The sequence below is a fragment of the Electrophorus electricus genome, chromosome 11 (genome assembly GCF_041902795.1).
Source record: "Electrophorus electricus isolate QZ-2024a chromosome 11, ASM4190279v1, whole genome shotgun sequence".
NCBI lineage: Eukaryota > Metazoa > Chordata > Actinopteri > Gymnotiformes > Gymnotidae > Electrophorus > Electrophorus electricus.
In genome coordinates this window covers 29,488,274-29,513,530 of record NC_137507.1, presented here as the reverse complement: position 1 = coordinate 29,513,530, position 25,257 = coordinate 29,488,274, and the positions used below count along the sequence as shown (strand labels likewise).

Sequence of the window (25,257 nt, the reverse complement as noted above, 5' to 3'; positions counted from 1 at the left end):
AACACCTGTAACACACCTGGCACGGCAGGTAATCACGGAACACCTGTAACACACCTATAACAGCGAATAATCATGGAAACTCCTGTAACACACCTGTAACGGTAGGTAATCACAGAACTCCTGTAACACACCTGTAACGGCAGGTAATCACAAAACACTTGTAACACACCTGTAACGGTAGGTAATCACAGAACTCCTGTAACACACCTGTAACGGCAGGTAATCACAGATCACCTGTAACACACCTGTAATGGCAGGTAATCACAGAAGACCTGTAACATACCTGTAATAGCAGTTAAATATACAACATGCGGCACACACCTGTAATGGCAGGAAAGCACAGAACATTGACACACACCAGCTACACATCAGGTAAATGACAATGGCTAGCAGGCATACAATATGAACCAGCAGCAGGTAAATGTGTAACATTAGACCAACACCTGGTATAAACCTGTACCAACAGGGGAATGTGTGGTCAATGCCTGTGATGGCAGAATCTTAAAACAGCAGATAAAGTCACAGGTAATAAACCCACAGTATGAGAAGACCTGCCCTGTCAGCTCAGTGTATACCATCATACACTGTAATACTCAGGGAAGGTTACAGTAGACCTTTGTGCAGCTCCTCCAACACATCTGCACTTTCAACACTAAACACCAACGATGAACCCGTAATTCACCAAAATGGCAGATACACAGTAGGGATGAACTGTAGTGTCGTCATCACGCCTGAAGATGCATTCTAGGTCTAAACTCAAAGTGTTAACCATATTTCCCCCCAAACCTTCTTGGGACAGGACAGGACAACTTTATTATCATTGTGTAAAAACCATTAAATTGGTTCTCATCTCTTGTAGTGTACTGTATTATCTATCGGACTGAGGGTACTGAGTGGTATTTGGCCTTGTGATGATGATGATGATGTGCTGTGACATTTTTTTGGGGAAAGAAGCCATACTACAGACACTCACATACACTCTCACTCACTCTCACGCTCGCTCTCGATATGCACTCAGGGGCCTACAACTCAGACAGACCTGAGCTGAATTCTAAGCAGTGTGTGCGTGCGTGTATGTGTGTGTGTGTGTGTGTGTGTGTGTGTCTGGCTCCTGCTCTCTTTGGACATTCAATTAGTGAAATGGCCCTGATTGTTCCTAGACGAATGCTAAAAGCGCACACACAAATGTGAACACACACATACACACACACACACACACACACACACACACACACACACACACACACACACACACACACACACACACAGTCTTTTTCTGGCTAGTCTTTGTCTGGCTTTGTCTTTAACAAAATAAAAATGCTTAATATTCTGAACTTACTAAACACACACAGCGCAGAATGAGGGAAGACCGCGCGATAAAATATGCAGTGCGTGTAATGATGTGTGAAGAGTGAGGTCATCTATGAGGTCATATACGGAGATGACACGTGAGGTCATGTATGAGGTCATGCGCGTCACTTCTAGGTGTTTTGGATTGGGTCTCGGGCCACGGGCGTGCAGGAGGCTCCTTCAGGGTGTTTCCAGGGTGACGGGAGGAAGCTCAGAGTTCCTCTGTGAGGAAGAGAGGTTGCAGCCAAAGGTGAGAGAATCAGCGCCATCTAGTGGAGATACTGAACTGCACTGAAAGACATCACGGTGCATGTTTCACTGTAGTTATGGGGGACTTTTCTTTAATGTTTAAATTGACTTATTAAGATTAGCTAAAATACATCTGGGGAAAGTTGAGGTAACATTTTATGAGAACAGATTTCATTGATCTGTATTGTACATAAACAGACTGGACAATTAAAACTCTGACTGGGTTATATTAGGGTGATTTGTCTTCCTGTAGCTAATCAAGTGCGTGAAGAAAGCTCTGGAACCTGCGCTAACAGATGTACACATAGACTGGTATGTGCCAGACAACGTGGAAGCACTCCTCTCGCCCAATGAGATTCCTCCGCTTTACCCAGGGAACCTCCTGATTGGCTACTGCACTCTTTATGATGTATCTGCATTCAAAGTCAAGAAGAATGAAGTAAGTGTGTGTGTGTGTGTGTGTGTGTGTAAGTAGGGTTAGGAAAGAGATGGGAGAGTATAAAGGTTAATGGATGAAATAGTTTGCAAGTTGATATCAAATGCACTACAACATGTAAGACTATGCTCTGTTTGTATGCTCTGTGTGTGTGAGACTGTGTGTGCATGCATTCGTGTCACTGTGCATGTGTGCGCGCGTGACCATGCATATGTGACCGTGCATGTGTGACCATGCGTGACTGTGTGCGTGCATGACCGTGTGCATGCGTGACCGTGTGCGACTGTGTGTCACCATGCGTGCGTGACCGTGTGACTGTGCGTGACTGTACATGCGTGTAACTGTGCGCATTTGTGACCACGTGCATGTGAAGGGTCACTCCTCCAGGGTCCCAGGCCGGGGCTCTTCAGGCTCCGTGTTCGAGACGTCTCCCGCCACCTCAGAGCTGCTCCAGCCGCTGGTGCAGGCGGGTGAGGAGGGGCAGGGGGAGGAGCCTGATGATGACAACAGGGAGGATATGGGGAGGGGGCTCTCACGGGAGATCTCCTCTGAGTTCTCCTGCGCCCCCGCGACAGACATCACCATCAACACCAGTAACACCAGTGTGTACCACCCGTTCTCTCTCTCTCACACACACACACACACACACACACACACACACACACACACGTCAGTATCTCCGGTGTGTACCACACGCTCTCTCTCTCTCTCTCTCTCACACACACACACACACACACACACACACACACACACACACACACACACACGTCAGTATCTCCAGTGTGTACCACACGCTCTCTCTCTCTCTCACACACACACACACACACACACACACACACACACACACACACACACACGTATCTCCAGTGTGTACCACACGCTCTCTCTCTCTCTCACACACACACACACACACACACGTCAGTATCTCCAGTGTGTACCACACGCTCTCTCTCTCTCTCACACACACACACACACACACACACACGTCAGTATCTCCAGTGTGTACCACACGCTCTCTCTCTCTCACACACACACACACACACACACACACACACACACACACACGTCAGTATCTCCAGTGTGTACCACCCGCTCTCACACACACACACACACAGTCAGTATCTCCAGTGTGTACCACCCGCTCTCACACACACACACACACACGTCAGTATCTCCAGTGTGTACCACCCGCTCTCACACACACACACACACACACACACACGCGTCAGTATCTCCAGTGTGTACCACCCGCTCTCACACATACACACACACGTCAGTATCTCCAGTGTGTACCACCCACTCTCTCACACACACACACACACACACACACACGTCAGTATCTCCAGTGTGTACCACCCGCTCTCACACACATACACACACACGTCAGTATCTCCAGTGTGTACCACCCACTCTCTCACACACACACACACACACACACACACACACACGTCAGTATCTCCAGTGTGTACCACCCGCTCTCACACACATACACACACACGTCAGTATCTCCAGTGTGTACCACCCACTCTCTCACACACACACACACACACACACACACGTCAGTATCTCCAGTGTGTACCACCCGCTCTCACACACATACACACACACGTCAGTAACACCAGTGTGTACCACCCGCTCTCTCTCTCTCACACACACACACACACACACACACACACACACGTCAGTATCTCCAGTGTGTACCACCCGCTCTCACACACACACACACACACACACACACACACACACACACACACGTCAGTATCTCCAGTGTGTACCACCCGCTCTCACACACACACACACACACACACACACACACACACACACACACACACACACGTCAGTATCTCCAGTGTGTACCACCCGCTCTCACACACACACACACACACACACACACACACACACACACACACGTCAGTATCTCCAGTGTGTACCACCCACTCTCTCCGTCTCACACACACACACACCCCCTACATCCAAATCTGTCTCCACAGCCCCTCTACAAAAGCCCCTCCCTCCAAACACATGTACGTCTGGTGTTTGGCCTTCTAGCTATTGTGTGCACAAGCTAAATAACAGACCTCTGCCTTCATGTAGGAAACATTCCCATATGGCTCATACAACCAGACCGTGCTGAAGGTTTTAGTTGCTAATTACAGAGCCCGGGAGAAATGTCACACAGAGATTTTATTCTCCTCAGAATAACTTTCAGTGATAGATGTCAGTATAGTTTACCAGTTTGGCTAAAAGACCAGTTTATCCAAAGTGTTCCCTTATGTTCCACATAAGAGAGAAACAGCAGCGTGCTTTAAACACGAGTCTGTCATGTCCTTCGAGAGAACGCCGGTGGTTGTCTTCTGGTGACACTGCATGATTGTGCCTGTCTCCAGTCCCTGAGCAGGACTGGGTCATGAGCAGCGTGCGGCGGAGGATGGAGACAGCGTCCTATGTCCAGGAGCAGTACATGCTGACGCGGTGCTCTCTGGACAGCGACAGGGCCTTGCCCACGCTTGGACCCCCAGCCGAGAACCTCCTCCTGGGCTCGGACTCCAGCTCACTCCCCCAGGGCCTGGAGAAGGTGTTGCCACCTCACACCAGGGGCCTCTCCCGCTGGGAGTCACCATGGCAACAGAGCACTGCCCCATCAGTGGATGCGGGAAGCGGGAAGGTGGGAATAAAGTGGCCTGTCATTCCGATGTAATTTGTTGTTGAAAGATGTTAAAAATGATTGTACGCGTGTATGTGCGTGTATGTACGCATGTGTGTGTGTACAGAGAGCTCTGGCGCGCTGTGCTTTGGCTGCCCGGAGCTTCTCCTCACCACAGGGCGACCTTGACATGCACCGCCTGCGGAGGGCACTGGAGAGGGTGTCCTTCGAGCAGACCATCGGGGACAGACTAGAGGAGACTGACACAGAGACACACAGCACTCCCAGAGCACCTTTATCTGTCACAGACTCCAGTGAGGGAACACACACACACACAATTAAACCAATCATGTACGGTGTCTCAGTGGTTCAGGTACTGGACTAGTAATCAGAAGGTTCTGCATGGTGGGGTGGATGTGTGTAGGGTGTGTATGGTGTAGGGTGTGTGTTGGGTGTGGTGTGGTGTGTGTGGTGTCTCTGTGGTTCAGGTACTGGACTAGTAATCAGAAGGTTGTGCATGGTGAGGTGTAGGGTGTTGTGTGTGTTGGGTGTGTGTGGTGTGGTGTGTGTGGTGTCTCAGTGGTTCAGGTACTGGACTAGTAATCAGAAGGATGTGCATGGTGAGGTGGATGTGTGTAAGGTGTGTATGGTGTACGGTGTGTTTGGTGTGTGTGGTGTGGTGTGTGTGGTGTCTTAGTGGTTCAGGTACTGGACTAGTAATCAGAAGGTTGTGCATGGTGAGGTGGATGTGTGTAAGGTGTGTATAGTGTAGGGTGTGTGTTGGGTGTGTGCGGTGTGGTGTGTGTGTTGTCTCAGTGGTTCAGGTACTGGACTGGTAATCAGAAGGATGTGCATGGTGAGGTGGATGTGTGTAAGGTGTGTATAGTGTAGGGTGTGTGTTGGGTGTGTGCGGTGTCTCAGTGGTTCAGGTACTGGACTAGTAATCAGAAGGATGTGCATGGTGGGGTGGATGTGTGTAGGATGTGTATGGTGTTGAGTGTGTGTTGGCTGCGTGCGGTGTGGTGTGTGTGGTGTCTCAGTGGTTCAGGTACTGGACTAGTAATCAGAAGGATGTGCATGGTGAGGTGGATGTGTGTAAGGTGTGTATGGTGTACGGTGTGTTTGGTGTGTGTGGTGTGGTGTGTGTGGTGTCTTAGTGGTTCAGGTACTGGACTAGTAATCAGAAGGTTGTGCATGGTGAGGTGGATGTGTGTAAGGTGTGTATAGTGTAGGGTGTGTGTTGGGTGTGTGCGGTGTGGTGTGTGTGTTGTCTCAGTGGTTCAGGTACTGGACTGGTAATCAGAAGGATGTGCATGGTGAGGTGGATGTGTGTAAGGTGTGTATAGTGTAGGGTGTGTGTTGGGTGTGTGCGGTGTCTCAGTGGTTCAGGTACTGGACTAGTAATCAGAAGGATGTGCATGGTGGGGTGGATGTGTGTAGGATGTGTATGGTGTTGAGTGTGTGTTGGCTGCGTGCGGTGTGGTGTGTGTGGTGTCTCAGTGGTTCAGGTACTGGACTAGTAATCAGAAAGATGTGCATGGTGAGGTGGATGTGTGTAAGGTGTGTATAGTGTAGGGTGTGTGTTGGGTGTGTGCGGTGTGGTGTGTGTGGTGTCTCAGTGGTTCAGGTACTGGACTAGTAATCCAAGATGACAAGATGGCGTCGTTGAAGTCGGCTGCCAAAATGACTGCTCCGTCCACACCTTGCACTTTTTGTTTGCTGTTTTTTTTGCTCTTTGCGCTATCTCTGTGCTAACCCTTCTCTCTGCACCACGACACGTAATCCCATACAGCAGAGATGTTCTTATTTCTCTTAATCTACATAACACTCAAGCCGTCTCTAACCCCGGACCCAAGATGGCTGACAGAGATTCTGAGGAAGAACAAAGGACGCAACGCAATGAAACAGCCTCGAGGGAAACGAGCCGGCGTCAGGAACAGGCTGAGGGCTCGAGCACACTGAGCTCCCTTACCCAGCATCCTGCTAGCCAACGTCCAGTCTCTGGACAACAATCCCGACGACCTCCGGGCCAGGATAAAGTTCCAGAGGGACATTCGGGACTGTAACCTCCTCTGCTTCACCGAGTCGTGGCTGAACCCAGCGGTACCGAGCCAAGCTATCCAGCCGGCCGAGTTCTTCTCGGTTCACCGCATGGACAGGACGGCAGATTTAGGGAAGTTGAGAGGCAGTGGAGTGTGTGTGATGGTAAACAACAGCTGGTGCAACAATGCCAATATTGTTACTCTCGCCCGCTCCTGCTCACCCAACCTTGAGCTGCTCAAGTTTCGTCCTTTCTACTTTCTTCCTGAGTTCACCTCGGTCATCATCAACACCGTGTACATCCCACCTCAGGCCAACATGGACACTGCACTGTGTGAACTTCTTCATGAGGCTCTCACACAGTTTCAGGCACAACACCGGGACGCTGCACTTATCGTGGTTGGGGATTTCAACAGCGCTAACCTCAAGCGTGCGGTGCCCAACCTTTACCAGCACGTAACCTTCCCCACCAGGGGAAATAGGACACTCGACCACTGCTACACCCCATACAAGGACAGCTACAAGGCACTAGCTCATCCACCGTTTGGTAAGTCAGACCACGCCGCCATCTTCCTCCTACCAAAATATAAACAACGGCTGAAACGGGACGCTCCAGTTCAGAGGGAGGTCGTGCGCTGGACAGACCAATCGGTGGCCGCCCTGCAGGACGCTCTGGATGACGCAGACTGGGACATGTTCCGGTGCAGCACTGATGATGTCAGCGAGTTTACGGAGGCAGTAGTGGGGTTTATTGGGAAACTGGTTGATGATACGATCCCAAGAGCCACCATCAAGATGCTTCCCAACCAGAAGCCCTGGGTGGACAGAACCATCTGCGAGGCTCTGAACTCTCGCACTGCTGCCTACAACGCTGGGATCATCAGCGGGAACATGGACGTGTACAAGTCTGCAGCATACGGAGTGCGCAGGGCGGTGAGGGAGGCGAAGCGTCGGAGGAAACTAGAGACACAGTTTTAGCAGAGTAGCTCTAGATTCCTGTGGCAGGGACTACGGATAATCAAGGATGAGTCTGGCGAACGAGCTAAACACATTCTTCGCTTGCTTCGAGGCTACATCTAGCAGCACTAATGATAACAGTGGTAGCGCTAACAATGCAAATGGTGCTATTGGTGCAGCCTATGGCGCATGCGCAGAGCCCACCGTAGGCCAGCACCCTCTCATTATCACGGAGAGTGACGTGAGGAGAGTGTTCAAAAGAGTGAATACCAGGAAGGCGGGGGGACCAGACAGTATCTGCAGTCCTCGAAGCCTGCGCAGACCAGCTAGCCCCAGTATTCACTGTTATCTTTAACCTCTCCCTGATGCTTGGTATCGTCCCATCCGGCTTCAAATGATCCACCATCGTCCCTGTCCCGAAGAAACCTCGATCTTCTGGTCACAACGACTACCACCCCCGTTGCCCTCACATCGGTTGTGATAAAGTGCTTTGAAAAGCTGGTCAGAGACTTCATCACATCTTCACTGCCAGCCTCCATGGACCCACTGCAGTTTGCATATCGCCACAAATGCTCTGCTGATTACGCAATTGCACATCTGCTTCACACCACACTGACCCACCTGCACAAATGGAGGGGAAATTATGTTAAAATGCTGTACGTTGACTACAGTTCAGCATTTAACACTATCATCCCCTCCAGACTCACTACCAAGTTAGAGGATCTGGGACTGCATCCATCCATGGGTGACTGGATCTCCAACTTCCTAACAGACAGACCACAGTTAGTACAGGTGGGCAACTGTATCTCATCCACCCTCACCCTCAGCACTGGAGCTCCTCAGGGTTGTGTCCTAAGCCCCCTGCTCTACTCACTGTACACCTACGACTGCATAGCCACTTCCAGCTCCACCATCATTGTCAAGTTTGCTGACGATACCATCGTCATAGGCCTGATCTTGGACAACGACGAGAGGGCCTACCTGGAGGAGATTAAACACCTGGAGAACTGGTGCCAGGAAAATAATCTCCTCCTAAACGTCAGTAAGACAAAGGAGCTGATTGTGGACAGCAGCAAGAAGCAGGAACGTCACTACCAATCTATGAGGATTAACGGAACCACAGTGGAGAGAGTAGACAGTTTCAGGTACCTTGGAGTTCACATCTCGCAGGACCTGTCCTGGTCCCGCCACACCAACTCCCTGGCAAAGAAGGCTCGTCAGCATCTTTACCACCTCAGACGCCTACAAGAATTCAGACTGCCCTCCAAGGTGCTGCGGAACTTCTACACCTGCACTATCCAGAGCATCCTCACGGGGAACATCACAGTCTGGTTTGGGAACAGCATCAAGCACTCCAGAGGGTGGTGCGTTCAGCAGAGCGCATCACTCATACAGAACTTCCTGACCTGCAGACCATCTACTACAAGCGGTGCCAGACCAAGGCCAGGAGGATTGTGAAGGATCCCACCCATCCCAACAATAGGCTCTTCTCTCTCTTGAGGTCAGGGAAGCGTTTTCGCTCCCTGAAGACCAACACAGAGAGACTGAAGAGGAGCTTCTTCCTGCAGGCCATTCGGGCTCTGAATCAGGGCAACTGATGAACTGTGGGGACTACTCTGTGTACTGTGTATGATGCCAATAACATCACAAAAAGACTGCAATAACTGTAAACTGTAAAAAACTGGAAATTGTACATTGTGTATATACACATATACACATTGTACATTGTGTATGTATACATATTATACATATATTGCATCCCTATATCTCTCTTCAACTCGGACAGAGCAGTCACAAAAGCATTTCACTGCGAGTTAGACCATGTATGACTATGTATGTGACACAATTTGAAACTTTAAAACTAATCAGAAGGTCGCCAGTTCAAGTTCCACCACTGCCAGGTTTCCACTGTTGGGTCCTGAACAAAACCCTTAACCCTCAATTACTCAAGTTGTGTTCAGACATGATTGTAAGTCAGTGTTGAATAAAAGCATCAGATAAATGTCAAAAATGTAAATTATACTTTTAATAAATGTTTTCTTCCACCATCTCTTCCTCCACCCCTTTCTACCTCTCTCTCCATCCTTCTATCTCCCTCCCTCCTGGTCCTCCAGACGGCCACCTGTTCCCAGCGTCCCCACTCGACTGGGACAACTTCGCCGACCCCGAGGGTCTATTTACAGCTGCCCCGGGGGACGAGTCCCAGGCTGTGGGGGTCCCCTGCCGCTCGGTGATCCACGGCATGCTGGGGACCAGGCCCGTGTCCTGGGAGGTCAGTGTGGACCTGGCCCCCCTGTGGGACCCGGAGGGCCTCCCGTCTGGCCCCTGGGATGAGATCGTCCACCAACTCACTGCCCAGTCTGTCATCAGAGACTTTGAGAACATGGCTGAGAAAGAGACAGATATAGAACATGGTGAGAGACGGGGGGGGGGCATTAGAAAAGTAAGAAGAGGAGAAAGACAAATGAAAAATGGAGAGAAAAATTCTGCAATATGAAAAAGCCATTTGTATTTGTAGCCAGCAACCCCCTTCTCCCCTCCACCCTGACAGGTTCATCTAAGCGTTACCGTATGAAGGCCATCCAGACCAGTAAGAGTTGTGGAATCATCTGTATGTACACAACATTCACTGCGACTGATACCCGCCCAGGCCAGAGCTCATCAGAGACACGACACACAGGTACACACACACACACACACACACACACACACAGACTCAGACAGACAGACACATGCACACACAGACACACACACACATACACAAACACACACACTCACACAGGTACACACACACAGGTGTACACACACACACACACACACACACACACTCACACAGGTGTACACATACTTAGACACAGGTGTACACACACATACACACACACACACACACACACACAGACTCAGACAGACAGACACATGCACACACAGACACACACACACATACACACTCACACAGGTACACACACACACACACACACACTCACACAGGTGTACACATACTTACACACAGGTGTACACACACACACACAGGTACACACACACAGGTGTACACATAGACACACAGGTGTACACACACACACACACACACACTCACACAGGTACACACACACAGGTGTACACACACACACACACACACACACACACACTCACACACACACACACAGGTGTACACATACTTAGACACACAGGTGTACACACACACACACACTCACAGGTACACACACACAGGTACACACACAGGTACACACACTAATACATGCATGCGTGACATACACTAACATGCACATATACATAATACACACATGTAAACTGTTACTCATATGCCCCTCACAAACCAACATTCTCACACACAACCAAACTAACTGTACACTCTTACAGTCCTTCATATGTATGTGTGTGAAAACAGTGTCTGTACATTTTGTTAGTGGTGTATGTGTGTGTGAACACTGCTGTGTGTGTATACATTTTGTTAGTGGTGTATGTGTGTGTATACATTTTGTTAGTGGTGTATATGTGTTTGTTTTGTTAGCAGTGTGTGGTCTAACATTGCTCTGGCTTATGACAGGTGTGAGGTTTGGGAGCAGACACAGTACTGGCGTCAGGAGACAGAGGGCGCAGTCAGTCGGCCTTGGTCACAGACCATCCAGCAGAGACAGTGAAGAAACAGACAACATACACACCTCTATAGGTAACACACACACATACACACACCTGTACAACACACAATAAACACATCCAATCAAACATACACCTACACACACCTATCTACAGGCACATTTCTGCAGATGACACACATGTAGGTGATTGGCATTGCTGGGTCCCTGTACACCTGGTGTCCTGGTAACAGATGTTCTCTGGGATTTAAACCTTGACAGACCAAGATTAATTTCCAGCATCCTGGGATAGCAGTGAGTAGAGACTTTAGAGTAGAGAGTAGCAGAGAGACTGGCATATAAACGTGTGTGTCCGTGCATGACGCAGGTCTGAGCAGAAGCGCGGCCCTCATCAGCTCCTCGACCTCCTCATCTCCTCAGCGTTCCAGTGAGAGCCGTTCCTTCGACAGCTTCTTCGGATCCAGGTCTGAGCATTTCCGTAGTTTTGGCTTTTTACTTCCATTAACTCCTCAGGCAGGGCACCTTCTCCCAGGTGAGAAACAGGCGAGAAACAGCGAGAGATTTGCAGGAGCAGAAGTGTAAAAGTGACTGGACCATTACTAAAACATGTCTCATTACACACCTGCAAAATGACATGGGTCATTTGCTTTAGTACATAAAATAATGCAGTTTCCTGAACCACTGTGTGTGTGTGTATGATTGGCAGGTTTAACCTGGGCAGGCTTAAGAACAGTTACAGCTCAGGACGGCAAGCCCCTCTGAAACCCCAGTGCCTGTCTGCCGAATCAGACACACCCGCAAACTCAGAGTCACCTGACTACCTGCCTCTGGTGAGAGCCCCGCCCCTCTGTCCGTGTGTGCTCCTGACATCCCTGCTGTCCTGAGTGTAGCTCCAGTCCTGACTTCACTCACCTGGTTCAGCTAGTGGACGACCTGAACACATGAACCAGGCGTGTCCCCAGGATCTGGAAACTTCTCCCATGTAGCCTGAATCCTCATTTCTCTGGAGCTCTACCACCCTGCAGAATGCAGCTCCAACACTCACCTACACATGGCCGATCCAGTCAGTCCAGACCTTTGCTGTGCTCTCAGCGGTCCGTGCAGGACGGTAGGTCTTCAGGACCGCTGATTTGACCTGTCGATCTCGCTTGCATGTCTGTTTCTCACCTCAGGTGCGCCTGCAGTTGGCCTCGGGTGCCTTCCTGCTGTCCAGCTCGTTCTCTGAGTGCATTGACATCCCTCTGGATCGCGTGAAGAGAGCGTCTCCATACCTTAGCCATCGCAGCAGCCTGAGCCTGCCCTGCACCGCCCGCCCCATCGCCCCCTACAGGCCGGAGGACCGGCCTGCCGCCCGCCTGCGCCAGGCCTGCTACAGCGAGCCCCTCGCCCCAGAGGAGGGGTCTCTTGACCTCACGGGCAGAGTCCTGCAGGCAGACAGTGGGCGTGGCTCTGAGACAGACATGTGCGAAAGGTCCCCGCTGGAGGTGGCGGAACTCCAGGGCGAGGAGCTGGCACAGCTCGACGTGGAGAGCTCGAGCTGGGCGACGGCTGTGGCGCTGGCCTGGCTGGAGCACCACTGCGCCGGGTTCTTCGTCGAGTGGGAGCTGGTAGCTGCCAAGGCGGATTTTTGGCTCAAGTGTCAATCACTGCCGGAGGGCGTGGACTTGCCAGGGCTAAAGGCGGCGGCCAGGCAGATGTTCCTGTTGCTCCGCCACTGGGACGAGAACCTGCAACTCAACGTGCTCTGCTACAACCCAAATAACATGTGATAGAACCTTTAACTCAACACGCTCTGCTACAACCCAAATAACATGTGATAGAACCTTTAATTCAACACTCTGCTACAACCCAAATAACATGTGATAGAACCTTTAACTCAACTCCCTGCCCTGACTAAACTAAACCTGCTAACGAACTGAGCTGAACCAGGTGTGTTAAAGCAGGAAGTTCTGGTGGACACGCCCAGTCTATCCCAGCATGCCGAGTACAGCATGGCTGTCCCCACACCACGGTGCCTCTGTCTTCAGGACAGGATTATCCAATCATCAGACACTTGATTAGAAACAGATGTACAGTGTGTAGCCCATCTGGTGCCTTTTAGTGGTCAGAATGGACCACTACCTAAATACTATCCTGTCAGTGGGGTCCTGTAGGCTGAGACCAACCAGGGATGAAGAGTAAAGAGAGTGGTAGTCTGTAACAGTACTTACAACATCTTCTGGTTAGACTAGTGGTGTTTCATTTTATACTGTTCCCATCAACCACCCTAACACATTATGTGAGTACTGTGAGCACTCATCTCCCGCTCCATTATGCCTATGGGTAAGACAGACAGACCTACTGGAAGTGAAAAATCGTGTATTAGTGATTTATTGGTATGATCCTAACGGCCTTACTATGATAACGTGCTTGCCTGAGTCACTAATGCTGAAGTCACCCTAACAGAAGATCCTCAGCCTGTAGTTTCAGACTTTTCCAAAGGAACACCAAGGGCTGCAACATCACCCAGCCTACTTAAAAATGACTCTCTGGTCAGCAGGGAGGTGTCACTATGCCTTTACGTGCCGATGTGAGAAACGCATCAAATAACGAGACGACCTTGTCGGGTTGGAGTCTGAGCTAGTTTTCATGTTTTAATGGTTTATTTGATTGACTGTACAGCGGACCAAGGACCTGCCCTGTGGTCCTGTGTATATCAGCTGCCTTGAGAGATTGCCTGACTGAAAACGTGAGAGCAGAGGTTTTACTGTTTTCCCGCTTAATGTTTTGCGTTGTGATGACTTTTCTTCTCACTGGTTTCTGTTAGATTGGCTTAGGTTACGTTCCCCTGTCACACTATCCCAATTTTGTTTGTTTATTTGAGGAATTACCAACAGGCTTTATTGTGAAAGACTAAAATAAAGCAATAAACTTTGACTTTGCTCCTGATGTTGGATGTATAATAAACCTGTTTTGTCACATGACAGCGTAACAGCTGGTTCACACTGAGACTGAACTTTATTTTCCAGACCTGACACATGTACCAGCGAAACCAATGAATCTCTGGACCAGTCTGGCTTTGGCTTTGCTTCTTAATTAAATATGTAAAATCATGCAAAAACGAACAGCAGCTCAACACTATTTTGCGATCATGTGAAGAGGACTCTTCACACGGCAGTAAATGTAAAATTTTTCTACTGTTCCCTGGAGAGCATATGATTTTCATAAGCCACAAGAAAAGAATTTCAGAAAAGACAGACAAAAAAAAAGACAAAATGAAAACAAAAAGACAAAGAAGGAAGGTAGTGGCAGTACACTGAGCTGTGTCAGTAACTGCAGAAAGACCAAAGTCCTGGACGTATCCGTGTAACTGTGACCTGTGTCACAATTCCTGAATGAGTTTTGTTTGGCAAAAGCTTAGTCACATTAAAAAAAAGCAAAAAAACAACGATACTGAAAAGATCCCAGACGAAGGATGTAACAAAGCACATAAAAATCCAATCACAGCCCTGCTCTGCTGGAGGGAGGTCCTCCATTACAGATCCAGACAGTGATTAATGAATGACTAATGATTAATGTTTAATGATTAATAATTCATGATTAATGAATGCCACACATACTACAGCATGGTGGAGTGCTACAAAGAGATTATCGCTGAGCTGAAAGAAAAAAACCCAAACCAAACTTTTCATTCTCCCCCTTTACATTTAACCTTTAGGTCAGACACACTCTGCCCACTAAGAGTTGCCATGACTACAGAGCTCTTCATCCCAGAATATAATTACAGTTCCTTGGTGTTGTGCTGGGTTGGACCAGGGCCGGTGTCTATAACTCTTGTAACATTCCACTGAGGTCACTTCCTGATTTCTCTCCAACACTGTTAGACCTGGGTCAGAACAGGACTGCAGGAAGGCACATTTCCAGGAGGAAGGATGGAGCCCCCTGGTGGAGATACATTGCCTTCAAGGCCCCCCACATCCCCACATCTCTATGGCTCACATGTAACACAATGCAGACACAAACTCAGCATTTACACTCTTTCACATTTTTCTGTTTCCAAGTTCAAATTGAGCATTGTCCTTTAAAAATCCTGAGTTTTTCCCCTTCTCCCCCACATTGCCCTCTAAACCCCTCCCACATGACATCACATCGCTAAAACCACACCTCTATCTGGGAAAAGCCCGCCTCTCTGACAGAATGCCTCTGTTACCAACTGCAGAGGAGACATCAACAGAGGAGGGGACCAGTTGGGCTGGGGGCGGGGACGAAAGCAGGTGGGCGGGCACTTGGTCATCCTGCAGGGGGAGGGGCCTGGTAGGGTCCAGGTGAGGGTTCAGCTGCGTTTGGCCTTGTTGTGTGTGTCCTGGGCCAGGGGGGCGGGGCCAGGGCTGAACCATAGACACATGAGGATGATGAGGTGACACATGTGTAGGGAGAGAGAGCTGTAGGTGGTGGAGGGGTAGGTGTTCCACGCCAGCTCAATCAGCCCCAGTATCAACACCCTGGAAGGGATGGGAGAGGGAGGATAAAAGAAAAGAAAAGAAATGCACACAAACAGGAGAGTTAGAACTGAGGAGCAACAGTCAGAAAGACTACTGGATGTGTAATAGTGTGTGTGTACCGGAGCAGGTGAGCCAGCTTCTTCACGTTGCCACTCCACAGCAGGTAGGGCAGCGTGTGGAAATACCAGACGTAGAATTGATAGTGGAGAGAGCGGCAGAAACACATCCCAATGAAGTTGGAGGAGAAGAGGACAAGGACCGTCTGTGAGAGGAACGTTACGGAAGAACACGCGCACACGGACGTGTACACGCACATCAACAAACGCACAGATACACGGGCACGCACAAAAACCTGCACAACACTGTTCACATCTAGATGCATGAGCCAGCACACTACGAGAAGTAGTGATGGAGGACACACAGAGATACAGACAGCTGGAGGTAGAGGAAGCCCCACAGTCAGGGTTTCATTTCCAGGGCAGGCTGCGTTGTGAACAGAGCGAGGGGAAGGATATGGTTTGATCCAAGCTTGGGAACCACCTCCTTCCTGTCAGACGGGTCCTTCAGAAGAGCCCAGACGCTCGTCCCAGACCTGCGGGAACACGCAGCGTTAACCGTGTGGGGGACAGCAAGGCCACCAAGCGCTGGGGTAGAGGGGAGGGTCGCACCTCGTCCACCTCTTCAGGGCGAAGACGGAGAGTGTGGTCACGTGAGCTATCAGCAGGCACAGGTGGAAGTACCTGAGGACGGAAATGTGCTGTTAGCACCGCATCAACGCGCGCGCTCTCTGTGTGTCTATACCTCTCTCCCTGTCCTTTAACACACACACACACTCACACATGCACACACACGCACAGACACGCACGCGCACAGACACGCACGCGCGCGCACGCACGCACACAGACACGCACACAGACACACGCACACAGACAGACACACGCACACAGACAGACACACACACACAGACAGACACACACACAGACAGACACACACACAGACAGACACACACACAGACAGACACACACACAGACAGACACACACACAGACAGACACACACACAGACAGACACACACACAGACAGACACACACACAGACAGACACACACACACGCTTGACAGAGCTGTTGTGATGTTACCTGTTGAGGAAAACCTCTTCAGGCAGGAAGCGCCAGTTGACCGTCCACTTAAAGAGAAACTGGCGTCCCAGATCAAACGCACGGCTCACGTAGCCCACGGGGTTCACCAGTAGAAAGGGCAGAGCGAGAACCACCTGAGGAAACAGTCATAGTCACGCACACGCACGCAGTTAAGAAGGAGAACTTAAAGTCCTTTTATAATTATCTTGTGATTATACAGGACCCAGGAGCTGAGTGCCTCTATCTTTCTGTGTGCTCTGTGTGTTTGTGCGTGCGTGCACATCCATGTGCATATGTATGTGTGTGTGTGTGTGTGTGTGTGTGTGAGAGAGAGAGACCTGGATGAGGGCACATAGTGTGAGCTTGGGCAGCGTCTTCATCAGTCCGAACTCTGAGAGCAGGAGGAAGAGGAGGCCCGGTGCGAAGAGCATCACGTTCATCTTCACAGACACGGCCAGACTGTCCCCCGCCCCCCACACACACACAGAGGTAAGTCATCACGTTCATCTTCAGAGACACAGTCAGACTCCCCCCACCACACACACACACAAAGTCATCACGTCGATGGATATCTCAATGCGTAGCCCCGCCTACACTGGCAAGCATGCACCTGTATTGGTTGGCACCATGCTGGGGAATGGGGGAGAGGGAGGTGCCAACCCACATGGAGCGCCAATTACAGACTCTGGCATCACCAGGGATCGACAGGGCTAGTGCTCAGACTGCCAAGTCATCGGGACATGGGCACTCATTTCTCTCGCTTGCCTATAGAGGGCGCAGCCCAGAGTCCAGCGCCCGTCCAAGAAGAGGTTGACCGCTCCAAACAGCAGCATCATGGCCACGGGGTCATTGAAGAGACGGAGCACAAAAATGGAGTGGATCCGATATGACGCGCAGCACACGAAAAAGAACACGTAGGGCGGCACCTGGTGGAGACATTACAACACGCAGAAGTCTAAGCCTAGTCTGGAGGGAAGCTGCATTGGTCGATTTAGTACAGTAATTCAGTCCTGTACACTTTTAAGAAGCAACAATAAAGGAATTAATCACACATTATAACCAATAAAATCATGACATTATTCTGATGCACCTTCTTACATAGTATATGATTAAACCAGTCTAAGAGGAAGCCCCATGTGTCCCAGTCATTTCCCCTGAGAAGGGCTACTCTCCTGCACACGGCCTGCGATTGGCTGATTCTACCCTGGGCCAGCGTCTAGGTCTCACCTTCCAGGCCTCTGACTAGCTGAGGCTAACCTGCGGCTGTGTCTAGGTCTCACCTTCCTGGCCTCTGATTGGCTGAGGCAGGCCTGCGGCTGTGTCTGGGGCTCACCTTCCTGGCCTCTGATTAGCTGAGGCAGGCCTGCGGCTGTGTCTGGGGCTCACCTTCCTGGCCTCTGATTGGCTGAGGCAGGCCTGCGGCTGTGTCTGGGGCTCACCTTCTGGGTGCGGTGATAAATGCGGAAGACCAGCAAGAGGGTGATGAGGTAGAAACCAGCGAACACGTACTGGCCAAGTCTGATGTTCAGCCCATGATCCGTAATATAATACAACACAGTGAAAATGTACACAAAGCCTGCTGGGTAACTGAGGTGCACACACACACACACACACACACACACACACACACACACACACACACACACACACAGTGTGGCTTAAATCATCTGAAGTAATACTCAGTGGAATTTCATCCAATGACAGAGGACATCGGTGTGAAAAATCCCCATTAATGTCACATTGATACCAGTAAGCAACCTGAACAAATTTCCAAATATATATGACCTGAGGACCTCAAGGTCACAGAGTCAAAGGAGTCACAGCAGTCCAGTTTAGTGCCCTTAGTTTGGACTCATTCAGTTTGTATTAATAAAGATAATAATGACCAAGTGAAGCTGCCAGTGTGTGTGCAGGGAAACTCACACCAGAGGCCCTGTGTCTCCCTTCAGCTGGGTGTAGTCATAGGTGCCGTTAATCACGCCCTCCACTTCACCCATGTAGGCCTTCCAGTCGATCTCTGTATCTGCAGGAGAACACAAGGGTGAGGTATAGCTTTAAAATATATATATATATATATATATATATATATATATATATATATATATATATATGTGTGTGTGTGTGTGTGCGCACAACATAGCAATAAGACCATGGTGCTACTGCTAGGACCAAAAGCTGCAAGAAGAAACATCTTATATTCCAGTAAATTTTGATGCTTTCATTAAAACTTAGGTGTTACTATTGATTGTTCACTGTTCTCTGATTTCTCATTGATCTCTGATGTCACTGTTACTAACACCACCTTTTCATTTACACATTATTGCTAAACAGACATTTACTTTCCACATCAGATGCAGAGAAATTGTTCCACGCTTTTATCTCAAGACTGGATTACTGTAATGAACTAACTGGATGCTCTAAAAAGTTACTAAACTCCAACTCGTACAGTCCTCACAAGGGCCAGAGGATTCAACATTAGTCGTGTTCTTTCAGCCCTGCACTGGCTCCGTTATATTTTAAATTGATTTTAAAATTCTCTTGTTAACATATAAAGTGCTAAATGGTTTGGCCCAACAGTATCTGTGTGAACTCATTGCAAACACACCTTGCCTACAGTACTCTCAAAATGCAGGGTTTCTCTTAGTCCCTAGAATTAGTGAGAGTACAGGCGGAGATAGAGCCTTCTCCTATAGCCCCTCAGCTTTAATCCAAGACACTCAGATACTCCCGATATCTAAATCTAAGATAAAGACTTATTTACTCAAGATTTTAGTTAGTCTGGGGCCCCAGTCACAGTTTTATAATAATCTGAGATGTTAATGCTGTCATCCAGACACTTCATGTGTTCACTGAGGTTCACTCTGATGTGGGTGGAATAGTTTCTCAGAGACCCTTGGGACTGTGGCCACCCTGTGGTCCTCCCTTTTATTTCTGCTACTACAGATAAACCTTCCAGAGCTGCATACTTATCACTGGCACGTCTACTGACTGAATATGGACTGTTCGTGTGGAGTTCATCTAATGTATATGGACTGTTCATGCAGTGCTTAAATGTCCCAGTTTAACCAGTAGATGATCTAATGCTGCCATCTCAGAAACACCCCACCCATCCTAGACCCACTGGAGTAACTGAGGCTCCACATCTACACTGAAGTGCCTACTTGGACTAACTATAATACAATAATACATGGACTGGTTACTAGCTGGGTCGGCCAGTGGAGGACTTGGACTTCAGTCTTGGTCCTCCCCAGGTTTCCTCCTTAAACACACCCAGGGAGTTTTTACTTGCCACTGTCTCCTTCAGCTTGCTCACCAGGGTTCTGGACCTGGACGTGTGTAAAGATGCTTTGTGACAACGTGTTGTCAGAGTTATGGTTGCTTTTCACCACAGTCCAATTCCTAATTTTTTTTAAAAAAAAAACTGATTTTCCCGACTGAATTAAGCCCAAATTAAACTGTGGTTAATTATTTTTAGCTGGACTCTAAGTCTGGCAAACTGGCCTTATTTCTGAGGGTGTCATTAGAGTACAGAATTACAGGGCACTTGAAACTGCAAATAAATAAAGATATCAAAATATATAAAAAAAACATGGGTGTGAGGGGTTTAATGTGAATGTCTTCTGAGTTCGATTTGTGGTGATCCCTGGAATTTGATTAAAACCTAGTTACTGTATAGTACAATATTATTAAACTCGTTCTTTATTTAATTATTCCTAAACATCTTGTTTTATTAATACAGCAAGTCATTTACTTGATTTACGGACAAAATATCAGCAAACAACAGTTACACTGACAGATGCATCATTTCATTCATTCGTTCATTTCGCAAGACAAAAATAAGTCTCTGACAATTTGAACATAAATCGTTTTCGGAAGCCTTTTCACTCCAGTACTCCCAGTATCAGACTAACTTGTACAGACGGCCGTTTCTGACAGAATTCTCTAGCTACTGGTCCGCTTCAGCGTCCTCAGGTTAGGTTGTCGTGTTTTCGGCTACGCTAGCAGGCTAATCAAGTCAGCTAGCTAACGCCACAAAACAAGCCATTTTCCCTCAGAATCGGCGACATTAACAACCCAAACCGACATTACCCTGGTAGATTTGATACATGTGTCCCAGTTCACCAGCCAATGCAGACCCACGGCCCGTTAGCCGTTAGGCTAGCTGCTCTGCCGCGAGACTAGCCGTTGGCGGCTACGTGCCGCGAGACTTACACGTGACTCTATGAATGACCCACAGGTTGATGGCGACCTCGAGAGTCCAGAGCATCGCGGTCACCACGAGCGTGTGCTCCGCGCTGAACAGCACGAGGTGCTTGTCGCGCCACGCGGCGCTGAGGGACGCGCGGCACGCGCTCCACACGGGAGCAGGCGCTCTCTTTCTGCCCGCCGCCATTCTCGCTGCCACGAGCTCTGACGCACGCGCGCTTCCCCTCGAGTTCAACTTCCGGGGATGACGCGAGTTTGGAGCGTAGACTGACTCGAGGTAAGATGACATTAACCTATTAGTAACCTTTATTAACTTTTAGTAACCTTTATTAATCTTTAGTAACTTTTAGCAACCTTTAGTAACCTTTTATCATACCTCTGGTTTATATCGTACTCGTTAGGCCGATAGCCGCGCAGTTACCTCGGTGTTGCTTGGCTACGCTAGGTTAGCTAGCCGCTAGCTCTGGCGGTGCAGACTGAACAGACCTATCGTCGGTTAGGACAACCGACACACGCCACACATAAACTCACATTTGGTAACACGCACGTACAGCCACATTTTGACATTTTTATATCGTTGACATTTTACAATCGAATGACGTATAGATCGCTAACGCTAACAATCTGTCTTGGTATGGGGGAAGCTGACTGTTATTGATGTAGTTAGCTTAGGTAGGTTAGATATGGCAGTGCTCAAAGGCTTGAGCTCTGTTACCTACCTGTGCGTGAATATTTATGGCATTAACTTCACAATCATGTTTTTTTTTAAATTTCGTAACGACATACTTGTCAAATTAAATTGAAATTATGAAAAAAACTGAACACGTTATGTTTAGGGTCACATATGCCAGTGCAGGTCAGTCGCAGCTACGGGTGAACAGAGAAACTGTGGAGTGCCAAGTTCAGATGCATTCATACAGAAAAACATACTGTCTGCAGTTATCTGAGGACTGGCCACTAGATCCACATTGTTCTGAACACATTCCTGCAGCGTCTGTCTGTGTGTTTCCACAAATGCAGCCGACGGAGGTGTGAGATGGAGGAGTTTCCGATCGGAACGCTACAGGCTGTATGTTTAGGTTCCAGCATCGCATTTTCTGGCCTCTTCTATTACATCTACAGAAAAAAAATCAAAACCGTGGATAAACTCGCCGTGAGGATACATTTCAACATCGCATGCTTATAATCACCTCAGATTTGGTCACTTTGTCAATGTTTTTAATGAGTTTGAGCATGTTTGTTTACAGGAGGCTCCTCAGATTGCTTTGAACAAGAACCTGGTAGATCTTCTGAATGCTACCCCAGGGAAGTGTTTGCAGTATGTCGTTATTGAAGGTAGGCTGCTCTCATGCCACCAACAGGAGCTGTACTGGAAACATCTTGACTGGGTCAGGGGTAGACCCAGGAAAAGGCCGTCTGTGCTTTGTACGTCACTGCTGCAGACTCTGTGATTCAAATCATGAAGACCTTTATGATTATCAGATTCTCTCCCTCTCTCTCTCTCTCTCTCTCTCTCTCTCTCACGCTCTGCAGGTACAGTTCAGCCTGTAGGGGAGCCGCTGAGTAGCCAGTTTCAGGAGGGAAGTGTGGGCGTAATCCAGAAACTGGTTCTGCGAGAACACAAGCTGGTGTGGAACAGTCTCGCTCGCACCTGGTGAGACCATTTTCACTGTGAGCTCTGGTCTCCGTTTTCACCGTGAGCTCTGATCTCGCTCCCCTGACCGCAGTAAAATGTCACAAAATTCCCTGCTTTTAAATCTGAATACACCCATGATGTATACATTCTATCCTCTAGGCCAGTGTTGTCAAATTCTCCACATTAGTGCAATTTGTACTGGAGCAGAGATGCCCCCAAACACACACACACACACCCTCTACACATCTGTCGCGCTTTTGCTCTGTTCCACAGGACAGATCGGGACCGTGTGTTGCATAAGCGTGTCAGTGCTGTGCCCTTTAACCTGGTGGGTGAAGACAGGGCAAGCCTGCGTGTGCTCTGCCCCCTGGAGGCCACGGGTCCTGAGATGGAGACTGTCCACGAGAAGTTCCACCAGGCTAGTTACGGTTTCACGGACCTCCTTGGTCAGTACCTGAGTGGCGAGAAGCCCAAAGGCCAGCTGGAGACGGAGGAGATGCTGAAGGTGGGAGTGTCGGTGACCGCTGTGGGTGAACTCATCCTGGACACAGACCGCCTGCTCAAGCTCCGCCCCCCAACCGACGGCTCCGAGTACTTCCTGAGCACGTCGGACTTTGAGAGCCTACGGCTGGAGCAGGAGGGGCAGGCGAACGGGTGGCGGGCGCTGGCGGGCGGGTGTGTGGCGGTGGGCGTGGCCATACTGCTGTGGGTGGGGCTTCGCTACCACAGACGGCTCCTGGACCGGCGGGAGAGGGAGAGGATGAGGAGGGAGTTAGAGCAGATGTGGGCAGGAGGTGGGCAGGGGCCTGAGGAGAACACCTGTGTGATCTGTCTGAGCAACCCAAGGGGGTGTGTGCTGCTGGACTGTGGTCATGTGTGCTGCTGTTACAGCTGCTATCAGGCTCTGCCTCAACCCAACTGTCCCATGTGCAGGCAGAGGATCCGCAGGGTGGTGGCCCTGTACCAAGCCTGAGACATGAAGGCTCCTAGACGTTAATCACACTAGGATTAAATATGTCTGCACCTGTGTGCGATGGCTTGTTGAAAACGTGTGCAGTGGGCTGTCTTGTCCTGCCAAGCCCACAGTGTTGACCAGAAACAGGAACTGCGGTATGTACGTTCACGCTCGCGTGTAGATTAAAAGCTAAGGTCAGTTTGTATCACAGACAGTCCGTGACTTTGTACTGTTTCAGAAGAGTTGTAGTGTAGTGTCTTACATGGGCAGCATGGATGAATATCTTAAGGTCCCACATCAAACTATAAAACTGCAAAAATAGTTTGGTAATGTGACTTTTTAAAAACATCTTTAAACATTAAATGTGTAAGTAGTTTCTGCTTACAGAAATACTGAAAACAGGCCCAAACTTGGTGGTGTTGCTTACAGAAGACACGATGACCCCCTCCTCTCCATAGACTATATTTAAGATTTGCTTTAAGCACAGGCGTTATAAGCTACTGTTCACAGTTCTCAGTGTGTGTACTGGAGATGTGCTCAGCATGTATGATCAACAAGCCCTTCTTGCGTGCAGTAAGGTGTGTTCAGGGCTCAGATGCAGGTATTCCCTCACTTCAGTTCCTGCAGGGCCAGACTGTGGCACAGGTTTAGTACACAGGTGAGTGTTTTCCCTGTGCATCTCTGCAGTGCACAACAACAGCGGCAGTCATCTGGGTGTGTCAGAGGTCACAAATCGATCTGTGCAGTTACTTCGCCCTCCTGACATGTAGTCAGAGTGCCCCCTGCTGCATGGGCTCTCCCGGACGGACTTGGAGATCAGATGAGAATTTTTCTCGTTAGATCCTGATGCACTGCACGTTTGCCACTGGGGGGCGACTGCAAGCACTGGTGATGTGGATGTGCATGGAAACATATTTATCAGTTTCTAGCACTGTGCCTTAATTTGTGAATAAACATTTCTGTAAAGGGCAGTGGAAGATGAGAGAACCTATTTAATATTCTTACAGAACTTAGTTGTTTTGAGTTGAAATGACCTCATGGACTGGTGATGAGTTTCAAGATCTTGTGTTTGTTGTCTGTTAATAAAGGCATGCTGCTCTTAACCTGTGGTTTATCTGCACTGTTTTAGCTGATGCATAGGACTAGCATGAGCTGGCCTCCATAAAACAAATTCAGCCTTGGTCTTAAAATTTAGTTTAAAGTCAAAATAAACCCAGGCTGGATTCTTGTTTAGCATGTGATGAAAAGCTAGTATAAAAGGAATGAAAGTTCAAAGTGCATAGATATTTAAAATGATCATCAGTGCATTCCTCTTCCGAGGGTCACATATATGCTTTATAAAGTTTTATACAAAGCTTTTAAAGAATTTGTATAGTTTATAATTTGACTGCAATGTTGTATTAGCTCACTCTAGATCAGAGGATCACCAGTAATCTGCAGTCATGTTCTGAGCTGATCTGTAGTAGTGTATAAAAGAATTCGAGCTCTGGGGACCAAATCATTTCTAACACATGAAATACTGAAAGTCAACTGACAGTGTTTTGCCCTAACCCT

General features: G+C 48.9%; 3 protein-coding genes across 4 annotated transcripts in view; 2 read left to right on the top strand and 1 right to left on the bottom strand.

Annotated features, from left to right (window-relative positions):
• vwa5b2 (von Willebrand factor A domain containing 5B2) overlaps positions 1 to 14,206 on the top strand; it is a 31,238-nt gene extending 17,032 nt beyond the window's left edge. Inside the window, exons 11-21 of the mRNA XM_035527942.2 lie at positions 1,486 to 1,600; positions 1,853 to 2,038; positions 2,409 to 2,637; positions 4,423 to 4,700; positions 4,807 to 4,993; positions 9,791 to 10,090; positions 10,228 to 10,356; positions 11,242 to 11,364; positions 11,658 to 11,754; positions 11,997 to 12,120; positions 12,463 to 14,206. Coding sequence (XP_035383835.2) covers positions 1,486 to 1,600; positions 1,853 to 2,038; positions 2,409 to 2,637; positions 4,423 to 4,700; positions 4,807 to 4,993; positions 9,791 to 10,090; positions 10,228 to 10,356; positions 11,242 to 11,364; positions 11,658 to 11,754; positions 11,997 to 12,120; positions 12,463 to 13,059 — 2,365 coding nt within the window. The 3' untranslated portion in view covers positions 13,060 to 14,206. The remainder of the gene's footprint in view (positions 1 to 1,485; positions 1,601 to 1,852; positions 2,039 to 2,408; positions 2,638 to 4,422; positions 4,701 to 4,806; positions 4,994 to 9,790; positions 10,091 to 10,227; positions 10,357 to 11,241; positions 11,365 to 11,657; positions 11,755 to 11,996; positions 12,121 to 12,462) is intronic.
• A 62-nt stretch (positions 14,207 to 14,268) lies between these two features.
• alg3 (ALG3 alpha-1,3- mannosyltransferase) lies at positions 14,269 to 21,362 on the bottom strand. Of its 2 annotated transcripts, XM_081722760.1 has the most exons (10): positions 21,119 to 21,361; positions 18,830 to 18,929; positions 18,346 to 18,493; positions 17,672 to 17,832; positions 17,245 to 17,365; positions 16,907 to 17,040; positions 16,440 to 16,511; positions 16,288 to 16,363; positions 15,891 to 16,036; positions 14,269 to 15,771 (listed from the first exon to the last, which is right to left on the bottom strand). In XM_081722760.1, the coding sequence occupies exons 1-10, from the start codon at positions 21,297 to 21,299 to the stop codon at positions 15,603 to 15,605; spliced, it is 1,308 nt and encodes a 435-aa protein (XP_081578886.1). In that variant the 5' UTR covers positions 21,300 to 21,361; the 3' UTR covers positions 14,269 to 15,602. The 2 variants fall into 2 exon arrangements, with proteins under 2 accessions (XP_081578886.1, XP_081578887.1); XM_081722761.1 differs by lacking the exon at positions 16,440 to 16,511 and having other exon boundaries at positions 21,119 to 21,362.
• On the top strand, positions 21,249 to 24,806 carry mul2 (mitochondrial E3 ubiquitin protein ligase 2). Its single transcript, XM_026996658.3, has 5 exons — positions 21,249 to 21,389; positions 22,133 to 22,265; positions 22,360 to 22,447; positions 22,646 to 22,766; positions 23,022 to 24,806. Exons 2-5 carry the CDS (start codon positions 22,149 to 22,151, stop codon positions 23,719 to 23,721), a joined length of 1,026 nt encoding a protein of 341 aa, XP_026852459.2. The 5' UTR covers positions 21,249 to 21,389; positions 22,133 to 22,148; the 3' UTR covers positions 23,722 to 24,806.
• The last annotated feature ends 451 nt before the right edge of the window (positions 24,807 to 25,257 follow it).

Coding starts and splice junctions, on each gene's coding strand:
- mul2 (XM_026996658.3), top strand. CDS start 22,149: ATGGAGGAGTTTCCGATCGGAACGCTACAGGCTGTATGTTTAGGTTCC. Junction 22,448..22,645: donor GCAGTATGTCGTTATTGAAG/GTAGGCTGCTCT, acceptor CACGCTCTGCAG/GTACAGTTCAGCCTGTAGGG. Junction 22,767..23,021: donor AACAGTCTCGCTCGCACCTG/GTGAGACCATTT, acceptor TCTGTTCCACAG/GACAGATCGGGACCGTGTGT.
- alg3 (XM_081722760.1), bottom strand. CDS start 21,299: ATGGCGGCGGGCAGAAAGAGAGCGCCTGCTCCCGTGTGGAGCGCGTGC. Junction 17,833..18,345: donor TTTATCACCGCACCCAGAAG/GTGAGCCCCAGA, acceptor TGTCTCCACCAG/GTGCCGCCCTACGTGTTCTT. Junction 17,041..17,244: donor CACTATGTGCCCTCATCCAG/GTCTCTCTCTCT, acceptor CTGTTTCCTCAG/GTGGTTCTCGCTCTGCCCTT.